At 45.2% G+C, this 24004-nt stretch overlaps 1 protein-coding gene across 1 annotated transcript; it reads right to left on the reverse strand.

The window, feature by feature from the left end:
- Positions 1-20584: 20584 nt before the first annotated feature.
- LOC123079797 (nematode resistance protein-like HSPRO1) lies at positions 20585-22342 on the reverse strand. Its single transcript, XM_044502605.1, has one exon. It carries the CDS (start codon positions 22213-22215, stop codon positions 20812-20814), a length of 1404 nt encoding a protein of 467 aa, XP_044358540.1. The 5' UTR covers positions 22216-22342; the 3' UTR covers positions 20585-20811.
- Between the last annotated feature and the right edge of the window lie 1662 nt (positions 22343-24004).

Raw genomic sequence — 24004 nt, forward strand, 5'->3', positions numbered from 1 at the left:
AGATCGTGTCTTCACCTTATTCCCCTTGAGCTAAGGACACCCAGTCCTCGCCCAATCACTCTGGTAAGTCTTCAAGGTAGACTTCCAAACCTTCACAGACTTCGTTCACCGGCAATCCACAATGACTCTTGGATGCTCAGAACACGACGCCTAACCGGCTGGAGGATTCACGGTCCTCAAGTGTAACAAGTCTTCAGATCACGCGGACAGAAAGACTTCAGTGATGCCAAACACTCTTTGGGCTCTGGGTGTTTTGGTCTTTGTCCTCGCAAGGATCTCTCTCTCAAATGCTTCGGAGGTCGGTTGCTCTCAAACGACAAAAGCCGTGCACAAACTCTGAGCAGCCACCAATTTATGGTGTAGGGGGTGGGCTATTTATAGCCACTGGGCAACCCGACCTGATTCGCCGAAATGACCCTGGGTCACTAAGGAACTGACACGTGTTCCAACGGTCAGATTTCAAACACACGCGGCAGCTTGACTTGGGCTACAAGTAAAGCTGACTTATCCGACTCTGGATAAGATTTTCTCTCATTGTCTTCGCTCGAAGACATAGGATTTGGTTGAGCATCACTTCAGTCACTCTGACTTTGTTCACTTGGACCCCACTCAACAGTGCGGTGGTTCCTATGACTCAACAAAGAAGAAAAGGAAACAACGAAACAACTAAGTCTTCGCGCTCCATAGTCTTCATGTGATGTCTTCTCATGTCATAGACTTCGCTGTGAATATCTTCACAGACCACCATTGTCTTCAATGTCTTCACACATTTTTAGGGGTCATCTCCGGTAGGTAAACCAAATCAATGAGGGACTACTACCTGTGTTATCCTGCAATTCTCACGAACACATTAGTCCCTCAACCAGGTTTGTCGTCAATACTCCAAAACCAACTAGGGGTGGCACTAGATGCACTTACACACATGATCACCCTTAGGTGGAGGAGGACCTCCAAGAGTTTGAATAGGCAAATTATCTTTGAGCAGAGGTCGTTGTTCGAAGAAATTTTTATATATTTCATTTCTTTCATGCATATGCATATCATTTTCATGGTCTAGCAAATATTGTTCTAGTGGATCAGTAGGAGGCACGGCAATAGAAGCAAGACTAATTATTTCATCCTTACTAGGTAATTATTTCTTATGAGGTTCTCTATTAAACTTGGAAAAATTAAATTCGTGAGACTCATCACCAAAGCGAACACTGATAGTTTGTTTATGGCAATCTATAGTAGCATTGACAGTGTTCAAGAAAGGTCTACCAAAGATAATGCGACAAAAGTCGTCTTGTGGGGAACCAAGAACTAGAAAATCAGTAGGGTGTTTTATTTTCCCACACAAGACTTCAACATCTCTAACAATCCCAAGTGGTGTGATGGTGTCTCTATTAGCAAGTTTAATAGTAACATATATGTCTTCTATTTCAGCGGGTGCTATGTCATCCATAATTTCTTGGTATAAGGTAAAAGGAATAGCACTCACGCTAGCACCTAAATCACATAAGCCATGATAACAATGATCTCCTATTTTAACTGAGACAACGGGCATGCCAGCAACAGGTCTATGTTAATCTTTTTCATCAGGCTTGGCAATTCTAGCAGCTTCATCACAGAAGTAAATAACATGCCCATCAATATTTTCTACCAGGAGATCGTTAACCATAGCAACACTAGGTTCTAATTTAATTTACTCATAAGGTTTAGGCGCTTTAATATTACTTTTGTGAACCACGGTTGAAACCTTAGCATGTTCTTTTATCCTAATAGGGAAAGGTGGCTTTTCAAAATAAGCAGTAGGAACAACTGGGTCAACATTGTAAATAATAGTTTCGTCTTTAACTATGACCGGTTCTTTAATTTCTTATTTAATTGGTGGGTGATATTTAAACCACTTCTCCTTAGGGAGATCAACATGAGTAGCAAAAGATTCACAGAAAGAGGCTACTATCTCAGAGTCAAGTCCATATTTAGTGCTAAACTTCTGAAAAGCATCGGTATTCATAAAAGATTTAACAAAATCAAACTTAAGCTTAATACATGAATCTTTACCTTCGTCGAGTTCCCAATCTTCAAAGTAGCATTTAATTCTTTCTAGAAGATCCCACCTGAATTCAATAGTCTTCTTCATAAAAGAACCAGTACAAGAAGTATCGAGCATGGATTGATCATCGCGAGAAAGCCGAGCATAAAAATTCTAAATAATAATTTCTATTGGGAGCTCATGATTGGGGCATGAATATAACATTGAATTAAGCCTCCCCTAATCTAGAGAGATACTTTCTCCTTCACGAGGCCAAAATTTATGTATATAATTCCGATCACGATGAACTAGATGCATAGGATAATTTTTTTGGTGAAATTCCAGTTCCGAGATCCAATATCATCTCATAGCCTATACCATGCCAATGTTTTTCCCTTAAAAGATAAAGGGAAAACCTTCTTCTTAGCTTCATCTCCGGGTAAACCTGCAAGCTTAAATAATCCACAAGTTTCATCCACATAGATCAAGTGCATATTAGGATGTTCAGTTCCATATCTTGCATAAGGATTAGCTAGCAGTTGTTCTATCATACCAGAAGGAATTTCATAACCAATATTTTAAGTAGGTGTAGTAGGTTGAGGGGCAACTAATTGTGGTTCCGGTCAAGGTGAAGATACCCCGAACAAACCCCTCAAATGATTGTTTTCCATAGTAATAAGTGACAATAAATTTCAGCACGTAATAATAATTTTTCCTTACCAATTTCCACTTACCAAGAGAGCTTCACTCCCCGGCAACGGCGCCATAAAAGAGCCTTGATGACCCACAAGTATAGGGGATCAATCGTAGTCCTTTCGATAAGTAAGAGTGTCGAACCCAACGAGGAGCAGAAGGAAATGACAAGTGATTTTCAGCAAGGTATTTTCTGCAAGCACTGAAATAGTAGGTAACATGTAGTTTGATAGCAAGATAATTTGTAACGGACAAGTAACGGTAATGGTAAATAAAGTGCAGCAAGGTAGCCCAATCCTTTTGTGGCAAAGGACAGACCATAATAGTCTCTTATGATAAGCAAAGCGTTCTTGAGGGTACACGGGAATTTCACCATGCTACTTTCATCATGTGGGTTTAATTCGTGTTCGCTACTTTGAATTGATATGTGGGTGGACCGGTGCTTAGGTGTTGTTCTTTCTTGAACAAATCTCCTACTTATGATTAACCCCCTCGCAAGCATCCGCAACTACGAGAAAAGTATTAAGATAAAATCTAACCATAGCATTAAACTTTTGGATCCAAATCGTTCCCTTACGAAGTAGCGCATAAACTAGGGTTTAAGCTTCTATCACTCTAGCAACCCATCATCTAATAACTACTCCACAATGCATTCCCTTAGGCCCAAATATGGTGAAGTGCCATGTAGTGACGTTCACAACACCACTAAGGGAATCACAACATACATATCATCAAAATATCGAACACATATCAAGTTCACATGATTACTTGTAACATGACTTCTCTCGTGACCTCAAGAACAAAAGTAACTACTCACAAATGATAACCATGCTCAAGATCAGAGGGTATTAAATAACATAATGGATCTGAACATATAATCTTCCACTAAATAAACCATATAGTAATCAACTACAAGATGTAATCAACACTACTAGTCACCCACAAGTACCAATCTGAGGTTCCGGTACAAAGATTGAACACAAGAGATGAACTAGGGTTTGAGAGGAGATGGTGTTGTTGAAGATGTGGAGATGGCCCTCCCAAAGATGAGAGGGTTGTTCGTGATGACGATGGCGATGATTTCCCCCTCCGTGAGGGAAGTTTCCCCGGCGGAATCGCTCCGCCGGAGTGCAAAAGTGCTCCTGCCCAAGTTCTGCATCGATACGGCGGCGCTTCGTCCCAAAAGTCCCCTCCTGATTTTTTTAGGTCAAAGTGACCTACATACCAGAAGATGGGCTCCGGAGGTGGGCCGTGCTGGGCACAACCCACCAGGGCACGCCTAGGTGGCCTGGCGCGCCCTGGTGTCTTGTGCTCACCAGGTGGCCCCCCTCCGATAGTTATTTGCTCCAATATTTTTTAATATTCCAAAATAATTCTCCGTGAAGTTTCAGCTCATTTGGAGATGTGCAGAATAGGTAACTCTAACATAGCTTTTTCAGGTCCAGAATTCCAGCTGCCGGCATTCCCCCTCTTTGTATAAAGCTTACATATTATGAGAGAAAAGGCATTAGAAATACTCCAAAAAGCATTATTATGCATAAAACATTATAAATAACAGTAGGGAAACATGATGCAAATGGACGTATCACGTGCCAATCCCGGCGGTGTCGGTTAGCGGCCACGCCCGACGCGGAGAGATCAGCCTTCGCCGCACCCGCCTACCACCAGATCTCCTCCAGGACACCAGGTACACCATTGACTCGCTGATGTGGGACACATGGTTCCGCGACGAGCACGACCTGCGGCAGCGGTCCTTCTTTGTTGGTCGTCCTCCGAGCCCGCGCGCACCGCGTCTGGCTCGTGCAGACAGCCTGCCCCAAGCGCACGGCCGTAGGCGTGTGCGCGGCATCTCGTCGTCGCCATCTCCGTCCCCTCCACCGCCGCCACCCATGACCGAGGAGGAGGAGGCCCGGCTCATGAGGCGTGTCATGGAGAACTCCATGAACACGCACGACGAGCGGCAATGGGACGGCCTGGAAACCGCCCTGGCCCTCTCGGCAGCCGGCGACGTGGCCATCCCGGAGCTGGACGTCGCCGTCAAGGAGGAGGTGCAGGAGGAGGAGCCCCTCGCCGCGTGGAACCCTCGTGGGCCAGCGGTGGAGCTGCTGGTCGTGCACGGCGCCGGAAATGGCCGACTCGGTGGGAGTCGGCACATGGTCAGCCACACCACCACGGTCACCGGAGCAGGAGCCACGGGAGGAGGTGGTGCAGGCATCGCCGGCGCCTCCGGTCTGGCAGGGGGCGCCGGCCCACCTTTGGCAGCCACCTCCCTACGTCGACCTCACCAGCGACGACGACGCGTAGAAGGGCGGCTTCTGGAGACAACGGTGGCCTCACCGGCGACGGCGGCGGACATTTATCTAGTTTTTGTAAGTCTTTTATTAAGTTGTAGTTTAATTATAAACTATGGTGAACTTGGGTACTGCGGCAGTCTGGCCTTTTAATGTTTATATTTATGTGTTCGTATTATTTGCAAGTCTGTTTGGAATTTTTTTGACAAAAATGCAAGTCCAAAACACATGGACGTTTTGGGGTAGCCGTGCCGGTTGGGCGCGCCAATGGGTGCACGACCGTAAACGGACAGCCGTGCCCGTTTTCCTGCCCCAAACGGACGAAAAGTGGATGAAACTTGCGTCGGTTGGGGTCGTGCGTTGGAGTTGGCCTTAGGTTGTGGACCTCCTCGAGCACTGGAGTTTGCGTCCCCGGATTGTAATATGGTTGTTCACTCGGAAAAAAAAAGAATGTAAAATTGTTGGATTTGACTAATACAAGTTTCAATTCGAAAAAAAAATCCTGTCATGGCTAAAACCGGCTTAACTTTTGTAAAAGCGAGAAACGGGTAGCATCTCCTTGGCTTGGCCCACCTTTTCCTATCGCATCAGTTGCGCTCGTACAGAGGACACTGCAGACTGCAGGAGAAGCCGCTCTATGCCAAGAACGGCTGACGGCGAGGTATCTTATCTTCCTTTTCTTCTTCCAAAATTTTTGTTCAACTTTTTTTGAAAGAAAAATCATAAGGGTTCAGATAATTTTCATATGGGACTTAGAATTGGCCCTTTATTGATGTTACATTTTACAGGCATAAAATCCATGTTTAACTTGTTGTTTTATTTTGTAACTGGTATGACGATGATGTGTGTATTTGCTTTGGTGCTCTCCGAACTGCGTACAACTACCACGGACGATGTTGATATGTTCCACCTGAGCTTTCTGCAAATGTTTCTGCCTTACGTCTCAACTCTGAAGTTTTTTTTTTTAGGGGTAAACGTCTCAACTCTCAAAGAATAACTTTTTCTTAGCCATAACTAAAAGTGGAAAGTATAATTTCCCCTCACAAATCTTCTCGAGAGCAACTAGTTAACGAGCGCTCCTTCGGGAGCCTCGCAACGATCAGCGTCACTTGACATGCTCTCAGCCATTCGCCACGTGTCGCGCTCTGGACGCTCCCTTTGCATTTTATTTATTTATTTTTCCGCACGCGTTTTCGGCTTTTTAAAAGGGTTTTTTTCGACGTTTTGGTTTTCCATCGGTCTTCCTTAGCTTTTCAACCAAAAAAATTGTGCGAAAAAACGCCTTTTCTTTTTTTTTTCCTTTCGCGAAAGTCACGATTTTGCTTCCGCGAGAGGCACGGTTTTGCTTTCGCGAGTCACGGCCGTGCCTCTCGAAAACGAAAAAAACGCGTTTTCTATTTTTTTTGCTTTCACGAGAGTTGCGGTTTTGCTTTCGCGAGAGGCACGGGTGTGCTTTCGCGAGAGTCACGGCCGTGCCTCTCGGAAACGAAAAAAAAAACGTGTTTTCTATTTTTTTTCGCGAGAGTCACGGTTCTGCTTCCGCGAGAGGCACGGTTGTGCTTTCGCAAGAGTCACGGACGTGCCTCTCGGAAAGGAAAAAAACGCGTTTTCTGTTTTTTCCTTTCGCGAGAGTCACGGTTTTGCTTCCGCAAGTGGCACGGTTGTGCTTTCACGAGAGTCATGGCCGTGACTCCTCGGAAACGGAAAAAAAACGCGTTTTCTCTTTCTTTTCCCTTTCGCGAGAGTCACGGTTTTGCTTCCGCGAGAGGCACGATTGTGATTTCGTGAGAGGCACGGGCGTGCCTCTTTCGGAAAGGGAAAAAACCCGTGCTCCCGGTTCGGTTTTTTCGTCCGATTTTTTTCGTGAAAAAGAAGTTCGTCAAAACCTATCAACATGGGATCTAATTTTGAAGATCTCGACGCGAAGAATCCAACGGTGAAAGCAGTTCGAGATTTGGACGCACGGTTTGAGAGATAAAAAGTTTTGAATAAACTGATCTACGAAAAAAGGGAAAACTCAGGTTGTGACAAGTGGTGCGCTGCATGTGCACCACTTGTCGCAACCAGAGGAATTGGAGTGATCTTTGCAACGAGTACTCCTCAATTAGTGATTTCGAATCTTCCCTGATGGATCAGTATCCCTCTAACTAAAATTAAGGTAGAGTCTGCAGCTCGGCCCATACAAATGCACATGGTGGAAAATAAAGAGATAGTGGGCCTGTTTGGTTGGGCTACAAATTTGCCTGGACGTGCCAAAACAAGGGGCCTCCTATATGACGCTAAGTGCGTCCATATGCCCAGCAAATGCACAAGAACGACGCAACTGGTCCGTCACATTAATGTTGGGACTCTAGCGACCGGGACGATCGTAGAAGACGATTCTTTTTGGACTTCGCTACGTCGGATTTCTGACCATGGCAAAACAAACATTTTCATGTCAACTTTAGTTGTCGCGAGGATGGCAAATTTCCTTAGCAAGCAGGGCAATTTTTTTGCCAGGATTTGTCACGCTTGCTAAAGAAAACAGTCATCATCGTGACAACTATAGTTGTCATAAAAACATTAGATTTTCCATGGCTACAAATATGACGTCAGATTTTTTTACATTACCATTTTTTTGTTTGACTTTCGAGCCGGTTTTTTGCAATATTTTTTCATTTGTTTTCTGTAAAAGATGAAGAATTTTTTATTTACAAAGTAAATATTTATTAATTTTAAATAATTTTTTGAAGAAACTGAACATTTTGTTAAAACTTCTGCGCACATTTCGTCGAAATTATGAACATTTACTAGACAAAACTTTTTTCTTTGAACTTCTTGAAAAATGCATATGTTTTTTGAAATTGTGATAATATTTAAAAATTATGATAATTATTTAAAAATACATGAATATTTTAAATTTGCAAACTTTTTTAAAAATATATAAATATATTTTTAAATAAGAATTATAAATATAAAACTGAAAGAAAACCATTGAAGGAAAAAGTAGAAAAAACTTGACAACAACCTTCTAGAAGGTTCTTAAAACCATATTCCTCTAGGTGCTACCGTACCTAATTGAGTTGACCCATTTAGTGCGTATTCCCTTCGTCTGAGCGAAAGCTCAACATTATGTCGCATTGTGCATCATATAGGAAATACCCCAAAACAAGGTAAGAAATTTGGGAGAGCACTTGGTTTGTTGCCAAGCTGTGGCAACCAAACTACAAGTGTCAACATCCATGATTTGACAAATATATGCAATATTAATAGAAATTGTTTATTTTACAAAGTGAGGGCTCCTTTGATTCAAAGGAATTTTATAGGATTTCTGGAGGATTGAAATCCTTAGGATTTTTTCCTATGTTGGTTCTTTGATTCATAGGATTGAATCCCATAGGAATTTTTCCTATGGAATCTTTTGTACTACATTTCATAGGAAATCTAACATCCACTCCAACCTCTTTTTATATTTCCTTTGTTTTTCATGTGCCATCAAACACTCCTTGTTAATCCTATAGGATTCAAGTGGGCATGCCACTCCAATCCTATACTTTTCCCATTCCTACGTTTTCAAAATCCTACGAATCAAAGATGCCCTGAACTTTTCCGAATTTTTTAGAATTTTTTTTAAACATCTTAATATTTCGTGAAACTTCTGTGCACATTTCTTTCAAATCCAGAACATTCTTTGGACGCAAAATTCTTCTAAAATTTGGGAACTTTTTTGGAAACACGTGTGTATTTTGAAATTGTGAGCATTTTCAAAACTTTATGAGAATTCTTTAAAATACATTAATATTTTTAAATTTGCAAACATTTTTAAAAATATATGAAGATTTAAAAATACAAATAATAAAACTGAAAGGAAACCATTAAAGGAAAATATATATATAAAGAAAACTTGATCAGAACCTTCTAGAAGGTTCCTAAAACCAGATTACTTTAGGTGCTACTGTACTTAATCGAGTTGAACCATTTAGCGCACATTCGCTTCGTCTGTGCGAAAGGTCGACATTACGTTGCAATGTCTATCATATAGGAAATACCCCAAAATAAGGGCAAGAAATTTGGGAGAGCACTTGATTTGTTGCCAAGCTGTGGCAGCCAAAATTTTGGCCATCCAGGTTTGATGTCAAACAACAAGTGTCAACATCCATGATTTGACAAACATATGCAATTTTAGATGATTCACGCAGCAACTGTTATGTAGAATATTACACGTTACGATATAGATGCAGTTCATGAAATTCACCCGTATGCATGAATACATCTGACATCCCATTGAGCATTAGCACCATAGGCGCTCCCCATTCAGATCAAAAAATAACAAGAACAACAAAATTAGAGAAAATGAGAAAAGAAGAAAACTTCTTATCTGTTGAAGTGACGAACAGGCAGATGAGCTATTTCAATGTCTTGGCTAAGTTTGTTGTGATCCAAAATAAATGTGCTATCTAACCTCAATCTCTTTGTTAGCTTAACCTATTCTTTTTGCCGCAAAAAAAAAGCTTAACCTATTCTTTCTGGTTAGTTAGATTAGTAATACAAAAGATTTATTTAACTGGTGTTTGATTTACTAGGTTTGATTATCCGATCATTTTGGTGGCTTAGCTGTGTCATGTGATAATGAGGTTTAAATGGTTTTGACCGATTTAACTTAAACTGTATCAGTTGATAATGCGGTTAAAAAGGTTTCGACCGATTTAACTTATACTCTCTCCGTTCCGAATTAGTTGTCTTAGATTTATCTAGATACGGATGTATCTAAACTCATTTTAGTGCTAGATACACTCGTATCTAGACAAATCGAAGACAAGTAATTCGGAACGGAGGGAGTACTTAATTCAGAGGTATATAACAAATTAAGCCACTACCCTAGTTCTTAACTCCAAACCAAAGATGATACGTCACTTGTAGGCTTTTGCCCGCAACTGATAATGGGTTGATAAGGGGCTCCTACATCAGTGATTAAAAATGGCCATTAGATCCCCGCAAAAAAATCATCAGATTATTCACCTGAATTGTTACATATGCGCTGTGCAGAACTTTTGTTGGTCTATTCAACACTCTTCCATGACCATCAAATTAGTTGTCTGTTCTCTGAAATCTTGAACTCCCAAGTCAACGTGCCCTCTCTGGTGTCCCTATAGCAAACGATCGTTCGCTATGGGAGGCTCATTCAAGCGAACGACACCACCAGATAGCGTTCTCTCAAAAACCACTCCCAGAGAAATATGTTTGGAACTGCCCTCCTATAATAGAGAGATTTGCCATGCTAAGAAGAAGTTATTGTCATGCCATAGCAAAAAGAATTGGTATACATTTCAGGGATTTTTCATGCTGTAGCAAATAAATTTGATATGTTTTTTAAGGATTTGCCATGCTGCAACCGAGAATTACAACGCTAAGAAAATGGGAAGTAGGGGCCGTCGCCAGACTGTCCCTCCCTCCTCCTCATCGCCCTGCCGAAGAAGCCCGGGCAGGTCCTGGGACGGCGGCGGCGAGGCGCTGCCCTGAGTCGGCCTCTCTCCCCGGGCCTGGATCTCAACGACAGCAACCCACGGGATAGCCCGGCTGATCCATGCGCCGGCTGCCCATGGGATGCATTGGCCGGATCCATGGGAGACGGTGGCAGGGCAGCGGCATGGTGTCGTCGACGCTGGGAGGCCCAGATGCGTGGTGGTGGCTGGATGGCGTGCACACGGCGGTGGCGCTCCGGTGGTCTAGGGTGGCGTCTTTTTCGGGCGGCGCGGCCCTCGATGTGATTCATATCTCATCGGGTATGCCTTGGGACTGTCCGGCCTAGATCCAATACTCCGGCCGTGGTGGTCCTGTGTTGACGAAGGTGGACATGGTGGTGTAGCTAGGCTCATTTTTCTGGAGGAGATGGAGACTGCCGGCAAAAAGCCAAACTTTGACTACGGTCAGAGCCAACGACGACGACGCCCATGGGCGTCGCTACCTTGACGAAGGCGTCGACATGTAGTCTTCGGCTCCCCTCCCAGAATACTTGAGGGGAAACGCTAGGTCCGGGTTTGCCCGGATCGGATGATGGCGGCACTTGGGGTCGTGTTCCCCGTTGGGGGTATCATCTTGCAGTTGGTTCTAGCTAGCGAGACTAGTGGCTTGTGCTGGTTCGCCGGTTGCTTCTGTGTAGTCGGGCGGGGATGATCCGTTGCTGCAGTGTGACCTTGCGAACATGGTGCACAGTGGTAGTCCTGTTGGGGGACGCAGTAATTTCAAAAAAATTCCTACGATCAAGCAAGATCTAGGAGAAGCATAGCAACGAGCGGGGAGAGTGTGTCCACGTACCCTCGTAGACCGAAAGCGGAAGCGTTTAGTAACGCGGTTGATGTAGTCGAATGCCTTCACGATCCAACCGATCCAAGTACCGAACGTACGGCACCTCCGTGTTCAGCACATGTCCAGCACGATGACGTCCCTCGAGCTCTTGATCCAGTTGAGGACGAGGGAGAGTTCCGTCAGCACGACGGCGTGGCGACGGTGATGATGAAGTTACCGGCGCAGGGCTTCGCCTAAGCACTACGACGATATGACCGAGGTGTTAACTGTGGAGGGGGGCGCCGCACACAGCTAGGAACAATTGATGTGTCTTCTAGGGGTGCCCTCCACACGTATATAAAGGAGGGAGAGGGAGGAAGGCAGCCTAGGGCGCGCCCAAGTAGGAGTAATCCTACTTGGGCCCCTAGTCCAATTCGGCCCCCCTTACCATATTTGGACAAGGGGGAAAGGAACGAGGGGGAGGGGAAGGAAGTAGGAGTCCTACTTCATACTTTCCTTTTCCTCCTCTCCTTTCCCTTTCTCCCCACGTGGCTGGCCCTATAGGGGGCGCATCAGCCCCTTGTGGGCTCGTGTGTTCCCTTACTTAGCCCATTTGCCGGGGGTTGCCCGGGACCCGTTCCGGTGACCCGGTATCACCCGGAACACTTCCGGTGTCCGAATATAGCCTTCCAATATATGAATCTTTACCTCTCAACCATTTCGAGACTCCTTGTCATGTCCGTGATCTTATCCGGGACTCTGAACAAACTTCGGTCATCAAATCACATAACTCATAATACAAATCGTCATCGAACGTTAAGCTTGCGGACCCTACCGGTTCAAGAACTATGTAGACATGACCGAGACACATCTCCGGTCAATAACCAATAGCGGAACCTGGATGCTCATATTGGCTCCTACATATTCTACGAAGATCTTTATCGGTCAAACCGCATAACAACATACGTTGTTGCCTTTGTCATCGGTATGTTACTTGCCCGAGATTCGATCGTCGGTATCATCATACCTAGTTCAATCTCGTTACTGGCAAGTCTCTTTACTCGTTCCATAATGCATCATCCCGCAACTAACTCATTAGTCACATTGCTTGCAAGGCTTATAGTGATGTGCATTACCGAGAGGGCCCAGATATTCCTCTCCGATACACGGAGTGACAAATCCTAATCTTGATCTATGCTAACTCAACAAACACCTTCGGAGACACCTGTAGAGCATCTTTATAATCACCCAGTTACGTTGTGACGTTTGATAGCACACAAGGTGTTCCTCCGGTATACGGGAGTTGCATAATATCATTGTCCGAGGAACATGTATAAGTCATGAAGAAAGAAGTAGCAATGAAACTGTAATGATTATAATGCTAAGCTAATGAATGGGTCTTGTCCATCACATCATTCTCCTAATGATGTGATCCCTTTCATCAAATGACAACACATGTCTATGGTTAGGAAACATAACCATCTTTGATAAACGAGCTAGTCAAGTAGAGGCATACTAGGGACACTTATGTTTTGTCTATGTACACAAATGTATTAAGTTTCCGGTTAATACAATTCTAGCATGAATAATAAACATTTATAATGAAAAAAGGAAATAAATAATAACTTTATTATTGCCTCTAGGGCATATTTCCTTCAGTCTCCCACTTGCACTAGAGTCAATAATCTAGATCACATCACCATGTGATTAACACCAATAGTTCACATCACCATGTGATTAACACCCATAGTTCACATCGCCATGTGACCAACACCCAAAGGGTTTACTAGAGTCAATAATCTAGTTCACATCGCCATGTGATTAACACCCAAAGAGTACTAAGGTGTGATCATGTTCTGCTTGTGAGAGAAGTTTAGTCAACGGGTCTGCTACATTCATATCCATATGTATTTTGCAAATTTCTATGTCTACAATGCTCTGCACGGAGCTACTCTAGCTAATTGCTCCCACTTTCAATATGTATCCAGATTGAGACTTAGAGTCATCCGGATCAGTGTCAAAGCTTGCATCAACGTAACCCTTTACGATGAACTTTTTGTCACCTCCATAATCGAGAAACATATCCTTATTCTACTAAGGATAATTTTGACCGCTGTCCAGTGATCTACTCCTGGATCACTATTGTACCCTCTTGCCAAACTCATGGTGAGGTACACAATAGGTCTGGTACATAGCATAGCATACTTCATAGAACCTATGACTGAGGCATATGGAATGACTTCTCATTCTCTTTCTATTTTCTGCCGTGGTTGGGTTTTGAGTCTTACTCAACTTCACACCTTGCAATACAGGCAAGAACTCCTTCTTTGGTTGTTCCATTTTGAACTACTTCAAAAACCTTGTCAACGTATGTACTCATTGAAAAATCTTATCAAGCATCTTGATCTATCTCTATAGATCTTGATGCTCAATATGTAAGCAGCTTCACCGAGGTATTTCTTCGAAAAAAATCCTTTCAAACACTCCTTTATGCTTTCCAGGAGATTCTACATCATTTCCGATCAACAATATGTCATTCACATATACTTATCAGAAAGGTGTAGTGCTCCCACTCACTTTCTGTAAATACAGGCTTCACCACAAGTCTGTATAAAACTATATGCTTTGATCAACTCATCAAAGCGTATATTTCAACTCTGAGATGCTTGCACCAGTCCATAGATGGATCGCTGGAGCTTTGCACGCTTTGTTAGAACCTTTAGGATCGACAAAACCTTATGGTTGCATCATATACAACTCTTCTTTAAGAAATCCATTAAGGAATGCAGGTTTGACATCCATTTGCCAAATTTCATAAAATGCGGCAATTGCTAACATGATTCGGGCAGACTTTTAAGCATCGATACAAGTGATAAAATCTCATTGTAGTCAACACCTTGAACTTGTCGAAAACATTTTTTCGACAATTTGAGCTTTGTAGATAGTAACAATACTATCAGCGTCCGTCTTCCTCTTGAAAATCCATTTTATTGTGTATGGCTTGCCGATCATCGAGCAAGTCAACCAATGTCCATACTTTGTTCTCATACATGGATCCCATCTCAGATTTCATGGCCTCAAGCCATTTTGCGGAATCTTGGCTCATCATCGCTTCCTCATAGTTCGTAGGTTTCATCATGGTCTAGTAACATGACTTCCAGAACAGGATTACCGTACCACTCTCGTGCAGATCGTACTCTGGTTGACCTACAAGGTTCGGTAGTAACTTGATCTTAAGTTTCATGATCATCATCATTAACTTCCTCACTAATTGGTGTAGGAATCACTGGAACTGATTTCTGTGATGAACTACTTTCCAATTCGGGAGAAGGTACAATTACCTCATCAAGTTATACTTTCCTCCCACTCACTTCTTTCGAGAGAAACTCCTTCTCTAGAAAGGATCCATTTTTAGCAACGAATATCTTGCCTTCGGATCTGTGATAGAAGGTGTACCCAACAGTCTCCTTTGGGTATCCTATGAAGACGCACTTCTCTGATTTGGGTTTGAGCTTATCAGGCTGGAACTTTTTCACATAAGCATCGCAACCCCAAACTTTAAGAAACGACAGCTTAGGTTTCTTGCTAAACCACAATTCATACAGTGTCGTCTCAACGGATTTTTAGACGGTGCCCTATTTAACGTGAATGCAGCTATCTCTAATGCATACCCTCAAAACGATAGTGGTTAATCGGTAAGAGACATCATAGATCGCACCATATCTAATAAAGTATGGTTACGACGTTCGGACACACCATTATGTTGTGGTGTTCCAGGTGGCATGAGTTTGTGAAACTATTACACATTGTTTTAATTGAAGGCCAAACTCGTAACTCAAATATTCACCTCCACGATCAGATCGTAGAAACTTTATTTTCTTGTTACAATGATTTTCCACTTCACTCTGAAATTCTTTGAACTTTTCAAATGTTTCAGACTTATGTTTCATCAAGTAGATATATCCATATCCGCTCAAATCATCTGTGAAGGTCAGAAAATAACGATACCTGCGCGAGCCTCAACACTCATCGGACCGCATACATCAGTATGTATTATTTCCAACAAGTCTGTTGCTCACTCCATTGCTCCGGAGAATGGAGTCTTAGTCATCTTGCCCATGTGGCATGGTTCGCAAGCATCAAGTGATTCATAATCAGGTGGTTCCAAAATCCCTTCAGCATGGAGTTTCTTCATGCGCTTTACACCAATATGACCTAAATGGCAATGCCACATATAAGTTGCATTATCATTATTAACTTTGCATCTTTTGGCTTTCAATATTGTGAATATGTGTATCACTACGATCGAGATTCAATAAACCATTTATATTGAGTGTATGACCATAGAAGGTTTTATTCATGTAAATAGAACAACAATTATTCTTTGACTTAAATGAATAACCGTATTGCAATAAACATGATCAAATCATATTCATGCTCAACGCAAACGCCAAATAACATTTATTTAGGTTCAACACTAATCCCGAAAGTATAGGGAGTGTGCGATGATGATCATATCAATCTTGGAACCACTTCCAACACACATCGTCACTTCACCCTTAACTAGTCTCTATTCATTCTGCAACTCCCGTTTCATGTTACTAATTTTAGCAACTGAAACCGGTATCAAATACCCAGGGGTTGCTATGAACACTAGTAAAGTACACATCAATAATCTATATATCAAATATACCTTTGTTCACTATGCCATCCTTCTTATCCGCCAAGTATCTAGGGCAGTTCCACTTCCAATGACCATTTCCTTTGTAGCAGAAGCACTCAGTTTCAGGCTTGGGTCTTGCTTTGGGCTTCTTCATGGGAGTGGCAACTTGCTTGCCATTCTTCTTGAAGTTTCCTTTCTTTCCCTTGCCCTTTTACTTGAAACTAGTGGTCTTGTCAACCATCAACACTTGATGCTTTTCTTGATTTCTACCTTCGCTGATTTCAACATCGCGAAGAGCTCGGGAATCGTTTTCGTCATCCCTTACATATTATAGTTCATCACGAAGTTCTAGTAACTTGGTGATAGTGACTAGAGAACTCTGTCAATCACTATCTTATCTGGAAGATTAACTCCCACTTGATTCAAGCGATTGTAGTACCCAGACAATCTGAGCACATGCTCACTGATTGAGCTATTCTCCTCCATCTTGTAGGCAAAGTACTGTCAGAGGTCTCATACCTCTTGACACGGGCATGAGTATGAAATACTAATTTCAACTCTTGGAACATCTTATATGCTCCATGGCGTTCAAAACATTTTTGAAGTCCCGGTTCTAAGCCATAAAGCATGGTGCACTAAACTATCAAGTAGTCATCATACCGAGCTTGTCAAAACGTTCATAACGTCTGCATCTGCTCCTGCAATAGTTCTGTCACCTAGCGGTGCATCAAGGACATAATTTTTCTGTGCAGCAATGAGGAAAATCCTCAGATCACGGACCAAGTCCGCATCATTGCTACTATCTTTCAACTTATATTTCTCTAGGAACATATAAAAAATAAATGGGAAGCTACATCACGAGCTATTGATCTACAACATAGATATGCTAATACTACCAGGACTAAGTTCATGATAAATTAAAGTTCAATTAATCATATTACTTAAGAACTTCCACTTAGATAGACATCCCTCGAGTTATCTAAATGTTCACGTGATCCAAATCAACTAAACCATGTCCGATCATCACGTGAGATGGAGTAGCTTTCAATGGTGAACATCACTATGTTGATCATATCTACTATATGATTCACGTTCGACCTTTCGGTCTCAGTGTTCCGAGGCCATATCTGCATATGCTAGGCTCGTCAAGTTTAACCGAGTATTCTGCGTGTGCAAAACTGGCTTGCACCCGTTGTATGTGAACGTAGAGCTTATCACACCCGATCATCACGTGATGTCTCGGCACGACGAACTGTCGCAACGGTGCATACTCAGGGAGAACACATATACCTTGAAATTTAGTGAGGGATCATCTTATAATGCTACCGCCGTACTAAGCAAAATAAGATGCATAAAGGATAAACATCACATGCAATCAAAAAATATGTGACATGATATGGCCATCATCATCTTGTGCCTTTGATCTCCATATCCAAAGCATCGTCATGATCTCCATCGTCACCGGCATGACATCATGATCCCCATCATCTTGATCTATATCAACGTGTCATTACATGGTCGTCTCGCCAATTATTGCTTTTGCGACTATTGCTATCGCATAGCGATAAAGTAAAGCAATTATATGGCGCTTGCATCTTATGCAATAAAGAAACAACCATAAGGCTCCTGCCAGTTGCCGATAACTTCAACAAAACATGAACATCTCATACAACAATTTATATCTCATCACGTCTTGACCATATCACATCACAACATGCCCTGCAAAAACAAGTTAGACGCCCTCTACTTTGTTGTTGCAAGTTTTACGTGGCTGCTACGGGCTTAGCAAGAACCGTTCTTACCTTCGCATCAAAACCACAACGATTTTTCATCAAGTGTGTTGTTTTAACCTTCAACAAGGACCGGGCGTAGCCACACTCGATTCAACTAAAGCTGGAGAAACAGACACCCACCAGCCACCTGTGTGCGAAGCACGTCGGTAGAACCAGTCTCATGAACGCGGTCATGTAATGTCGGTCTGGGCCGCTTCATCCAACAATACCGCCGAATCAAAGTATGACATTGCTGGTAAGCAGTATGGCTATTATCGCCCACAACTCTTTGTGTTCTACTCGTGCATATAACATCTACGCATAGACCTGGCTCGGATGCCACTATTGGGGAACGCAGTAATTTCAAAATATTTCCTACGATCACGCAAGATCTATCTAGGAGAAGCATAGCAACGAGTGGGAAGAGTGTGTCCACGTACCCTCGTAGACCGAAAGCGGAAGCGTTTAGTAACGCGGTTGATGTAGTCGAATGTCTTCACGATCCAACCGATCCAAGTGATCCAAGTACCGAACGTACGGCACCTTCGTGTTCAGCACACGTTCAGCACGATGACGTCCCTCGAGCTCTTGATCCAGTTGAGGACGAGGGAGAGTTCCGTCAGCACGACGGCGTGGCGATGGTGATGATGAAGTTACCGGCGCAAGGCTTCACCTAAGCACTACGACGATATGACTGAGGTGTTAACTGTGGAGGGGGGCGCCGCACACGGCTAGAAACAATTGATGTATCTTCTAGGGGTGCCCTCCCAACGTATATAAAGGAGGGAGAGGGAGGGAGGCAGCCTAGGGCGCACCTAAGTAGGAGGAATCCTACTTGGGCCCCTAGTCCAATTCGGCCCCCCTTACCATATTTGGACAAGGGGGAAAGGAAGGAGGGGGGAGGGGAAGGAAGTAGGAGTCCTACTTCATACTTTCCTTTTCCTCCTCTCCTTTCCCTTTCTCCCCACGTGGCTGGCCCTATAGGGGGTGCACCAGCCCCTTGTGGGCTGGTGTGTTCCCTTACTTGGCCCATTAAGCCCATATCTTTGCCGGGGGTTGCCCGGAACCCCTTCCGGTGACCCGGTATCACCCGAAACACTTCCGGTGTCCGGATATAGCCTTCCAATATATGAATCTTTACCTCTCGACCATTTCGAGACTCCTCGTCATGTCCGTGATCTCATCCGGGACTCCGAACAAACTTCGGTCATCAAATCACATAACTCATAATACAAATCGTCATCGAACGTTAAGCTTGCGGACCCTACCGGTTCGAGAACTATGTAGACATGACCGAGACACATCTCCGGTCAATAACCAATAGCGGAAGCTGGATGCTCATATTGGCTCCTACATATTCTACGAAGATCTTTATCGGTCAAACCGCATAACAACATACGTTGTTCCCTTTGTCATCGGTATGTTACTTGCCCGAGATTTGATCGTCGGTATCATCATACCTAGTTCAATCTCGTTACCGGCAAGTCTCTTTACTCGTTCCATAATGCATCACCCCGCAACTAACTCATTAGTCACATTGCTTGCAAGGTTTATAGTGATGTGCATTACCGAGAGGGCCCAGATATTCCTCTCCGATACACGGAGTGACAAATCCTAATCTTGATCTATGCTAACTCAATAAACACCTTCGGAGACACCTGTAGAGCATCTTTATAATCACCCAGTTACGTTGTGACGTTTGATAGCACACAAGGTGTTTCTCCGGTATTCGGGAGTTGCATAATCTCATAGTCTGAGGAACATGTATAAGTCATGAAGAAAGCAGTAGCAATGAAACTGTAACGATCATAATGCTAAGCTAACGAATGGGTCTTTTCCATCACATCATTCTCCTAATGATGTGATCCCGTTCATCAAACGACAACACATGTCTATGGTTAGGAAACATAACCATCTTTGATAAACGAGCTAGTCAAGTAGAGGCATACTAGGGACACTTATGTTTTGTCTATGTATTCACACATGTACTAAGTTTCCGGTTAATACAATTCTAGCATGAATAATAAACATTTATCATGAAATAAGGAAATAAATAATAACTTTATTATTGCCTCTAGGGCATATTTCCTTCAAGTCCAACGATGTGATCGGCGGTGCACATGGCCGGGGTAATGTTCGATGATATTGATAGCTTGTTGCAACCATGGCGGCGCAATGTAGGTTCATGGTGTATTGTCTCGGGCCAGTGTTCATGCCAAGATTTACCATCGACAAACACTTGCACCAGAGGCATGGGATCACCAAAGAGTCTGCATGAGATTTTGGCGGCACCATCTCTTCTTACCGTTTGAGCTGCAAGTGATGTCACTCCAACGTCGACGGAGGTTCTGGTTCCGCGGACGGTCTTTGGCAGGCCGCTTTGTGTCGCGTTTAGTCTGAGTGGCCGTGTCCACATACGGAGCGCGTGTGCTTGCACCATCTTCTTTTGGCTCAACACCTGCTCGGCATGCTCGTTGCTCTTTTTTTCACTTTCTTTTTGTTTTTTATCCGCCTTGGCATAGTTTCGGTCATGTATGACTTTGCTAATTGCTGGTGTGATTTTTGTGTGCGTGTGTCCGTGTTAATTGTGTGCATCCTAACTATGCAGATGCCAGGTGTATGCTCTTTATGTTTGTATCCCTTTGATGCTCTGTATTGAGCCAATAAAATCCACCTTTTGTCGAAAAAGAAAATGAAAAGTTGCCCATGTCCAGCAATTGTGTCATGCTATCCAGAGAAGTTACCGTAATTTCATTAATTGACATGCTCCATCATAGAGAGTGCCTTGTATCATTCGCTCGGGACGGTGCACTATAACGAACTGTTTTCTTCATCGACCAACCATAATCTAACCAAAACATATTTACATTAAACAAACCGCAAATGAAATTGCATCAGGCTACTTGATCTAATTGAATGTCTCTCAGTTAAATACGTAACACTAGAACAGATGGTATCACAACAGATACATGTAGGAGTATATGTACTCATCTATCGCCACTGAAATGAATCACTATATGATTGCAGGCTGGGGATCATAGGTAACTTCTAGCCTGCAAAATTACGGGTCGTCGGGGTGGCAAGTGGGGCATCTGGCCGCGTTCCAAACTTTCAGCTGCGCCCTGACGGAACAGAGGAGGCGGCCATGTGCTGAACCCAGTAGTCGGCCAAGAACGTCTTGGCGGCGTCGAGGCTGGGGAAGTAGGGCGGCTCGAGGAACATCTGCGACAGCGGGTCCGTCCCCTCCGCCGGCACGAACAGCGCCCGGTTGCCCGACGCCTCCGCCGTGCCACACACCGCCGCCACGACCTGCCGGTACGCGAAGAAGAACCTCCGCACGGCCACCTCCACGGCCTGGAAAGCCTGCAGCAGCTCGATCTTGCCGGCGTCCTCGCCTTCGCCGCGCCTCCGGCCGTGGTACAGCCTCATGGCCGCCTCCTGCACCCTCGGCCCGCCATTGGGGTCCACCTCGACGCCGATCACCCACGGCACCAGCTTCTTGATGTCCCTCGTGGCGTTCGCGGCGTGCAGCAGCGCTCTGGACCGGAAGCAGAAGGACGCGTCGGTGCCGTCCGGCGCCGACCGTATCGCCAGCTGGCTCTTGAGCCGCAGGAAGTCGTCCGGGTCCATGAGCAGGTGCAGGTCCTCGATGTCGGCGAGCAGCTTCCAGATCCGCTCCAGGATCCAGCAGTCGCTCGCCGCCGCCTCCCAGTCCTTCGCTTCGATCCGGCTGTTCAGGCGGGTGAGAAGCTGAGACGCCGCGCACAGCCAGGATTCAAGAATCTGGTGGATGGTGAAGAGCGCCTCGTTCTCCCGGTTGCGGTAGCCGGTCTTGGGCTCCGGCGCCACCCTGGGCTTGAGGGCGTGCAGCTCGTGCGGCTGCACGACGCGGTCGTACTCCAGCACCGGCTTGCCGGCGAGGTTGGGCTCGCCGAGGCCGAGGGAGAAGGCGCAGCCCTGCATCTGGCTCTCGATGGCGTACTTGATCTTGGCCGCCAGGGTCTCCGACTTGTCCCACGCGGCGAGGCGCGGGAGCAGGCTGGACTCGCTGGCGTGACACACCACCGCGGCGGTGCTCCCCGGCAGCTGCCACACCTCCGAGGCGCTCCGCTCCCGGGGGAGCACGCCCTCGGACGCGCTCAGCTCGGCCAGCGGCGCGCCCCGGTCCCCCTCGCAGAGCGCGGCCACCACCTCCACCTCCCGCGCGGCGAGCGACTCGAGCCGCCGCGCCAGCTCGCGGCGGCTGGCGTAGCCCCGCGGGTCGGAGAGCGCGACGGACACGAAGCGGAAGGTGATCTCCAGCGCCTGCAGCGCGGGCTTGACCAGGCCCTCGTCGGGCCAGCCCGGGCAGCACGCGGCCTTCCACAGCCTCGACAGCTCCGGCAGCCGCAGGTACTGCTCGTACGCCTCGGCCGCCGAGCTGTCCTGCACCTTCAGCACCACCGACGCCGCCGGCGCGCGCCGCTTGTCGTCCGGCCGCACGGGCGAGAGCGGGGACAGCTTGGTCGTCGCCATTTCCTTCAGCACTGCTCCAGCTCCTCAACTCTCGGGTTAACTAACAACCTCTCGTTTGAAATTTCTACCACTCCTTGCTCGCACGTGTTCTGGTCTCGGGTCGGATGTGGCCTCGAGGATTAGAAGGTGAGGCTGCTTATATACTGCTCGTCGTGCCCGTATGGTCTTATAGATAGGGAGGAGCTGAGCTCGCGCGTGGCGTGTGGACCGCGGTGCGGGGTGGTTTGAAAATGATGTCTCTCAAACCGCGGGGGTGGGCGCGGGGCGGCACGCGAAAGCCATTGAAATTAGCGAGGAGGAAGAAAAGGCGCTCCGAGCTTATCCGGAGACGTGGGCTGGCTGTCATCAGCTGTGATGCGCGATGCGATGCGGTTTTGTGCTGTCCGAGTCGTCGTGAATCGTGGTGTTTTCTTGCGTTCGGGCAGCTCAGAGCACGTCCTTGTACCTCGTGGAACGCGGCCGTCTCTATCTATCCGCAGCTGCCCATCCATCCATCCATCCAGGGCCGGCACGAGGTTCGCCGTAAAAGACGTTGGGATTATCATTTTTTTGGATTATTATCGCTTAATTTAGTGGGAAAACTTCATCCATTTCTCCTTTGCTTGCATAGGTAATTCTGTAGGCGGAAGACTAATTTTTCCCTAGCAAGCGGAGAGCGACGTTAATATAGTTTGTGATATTGGTCGGCAATGTCGTAAGCTACAGCAGCCATTGTTTTTGGTTTTGGGATTTACCATGTACTTGCTTCCATTGAAATGCTTCCTGGATTCGGTTTGGACGGCTTTCGGCAGTTGACTTTTGTGACTTTCTTGTTCTTTCTTTGGTTATTGAGCACTATTATATCCAAAGGTCAAGTGGTTTTCTAATGCTTTTTAGTCGCATAGCATGAAGATGATCTCGCCCGCGGAACCGTAGACTGCTCTAACGAAGTGGGTAGTACTCCCTCTATAAATAAATATAACCCTGTAAAAAATATAAGATCATTTAAAGTATCTACAACCGCATGTTGCAAATTTAGTTCTTCAAACGTCCGCGGACACGTCCGGACGTACCCGTGAAAAGTGACCGAGCAGGCCTCAAAATTTTCCATTTGCAACTACATACCCTATTTCCCAAACATCTAATACATGCAGGGCCATGCACTACGATCACCCCGTGCGTCTTGGGCTGGCCGGGCTGGCAAAACACACTGAAAATTGCTCATACTTAAGATCTTAACACCCGTATTAGTCCTACCTCGCCGCGTGACGAGTTAGTCGACCAGCTTAAATAGCCGGGTCATGCAGAAGCGATAAGCTTCTGACATCATTGGATCCTTTGTTAAGAAGATAGAAGATTCATAGTCAGGGTTTGTCTCCTTCACAATAGAAACATTCATGTCTGTACTGCTTTTTATGAATCACAATTTGTCAAAAAAAAAAACGATGAACAAAATAAAAAATCGACTGTCACTGTAGTAGGGCTATCTCAACGTACATGAACGAGACGAACTTGACACTCGATGAACAATCATCAGTTAATGAAATGAAGTCTAGTGTAAAGTTATCTCGCTCATGCAGCGAGAATTGATAGGCCTACACAACAACAGAGAAGCTTGCCGCCATGCGCCGACGCGTTTAAGCCGCGTCCACCTCGCACGGCGATGTGGGACTAAAATTTGGGTGCACCGATGAGAGAGGACGAAGCTTCTGTCGCTGCAGGTGGGACCGCTACGACCTGCAACCGGGTCGACGGACGCGCCCGGGCACCCCCACATCCGCCCCGGAGTGCCGGTCAGCCCGGGCATTTG

Source organism: Triticum aestivum, chromosome 3D, assembly GCF_018294505.1.
Source record: "Triticum aestivum cultivar Chinese Spring chromosome 3D, IWGSC CS RefSeq v2.1, whole genome shotgun sequence".
Lineage (NCBI taxonomy): Eukaryota > Viridiplantae > Streptophyta > Magnoliopsida > Poales > Poaceae > Triticum > Triticum aestivum.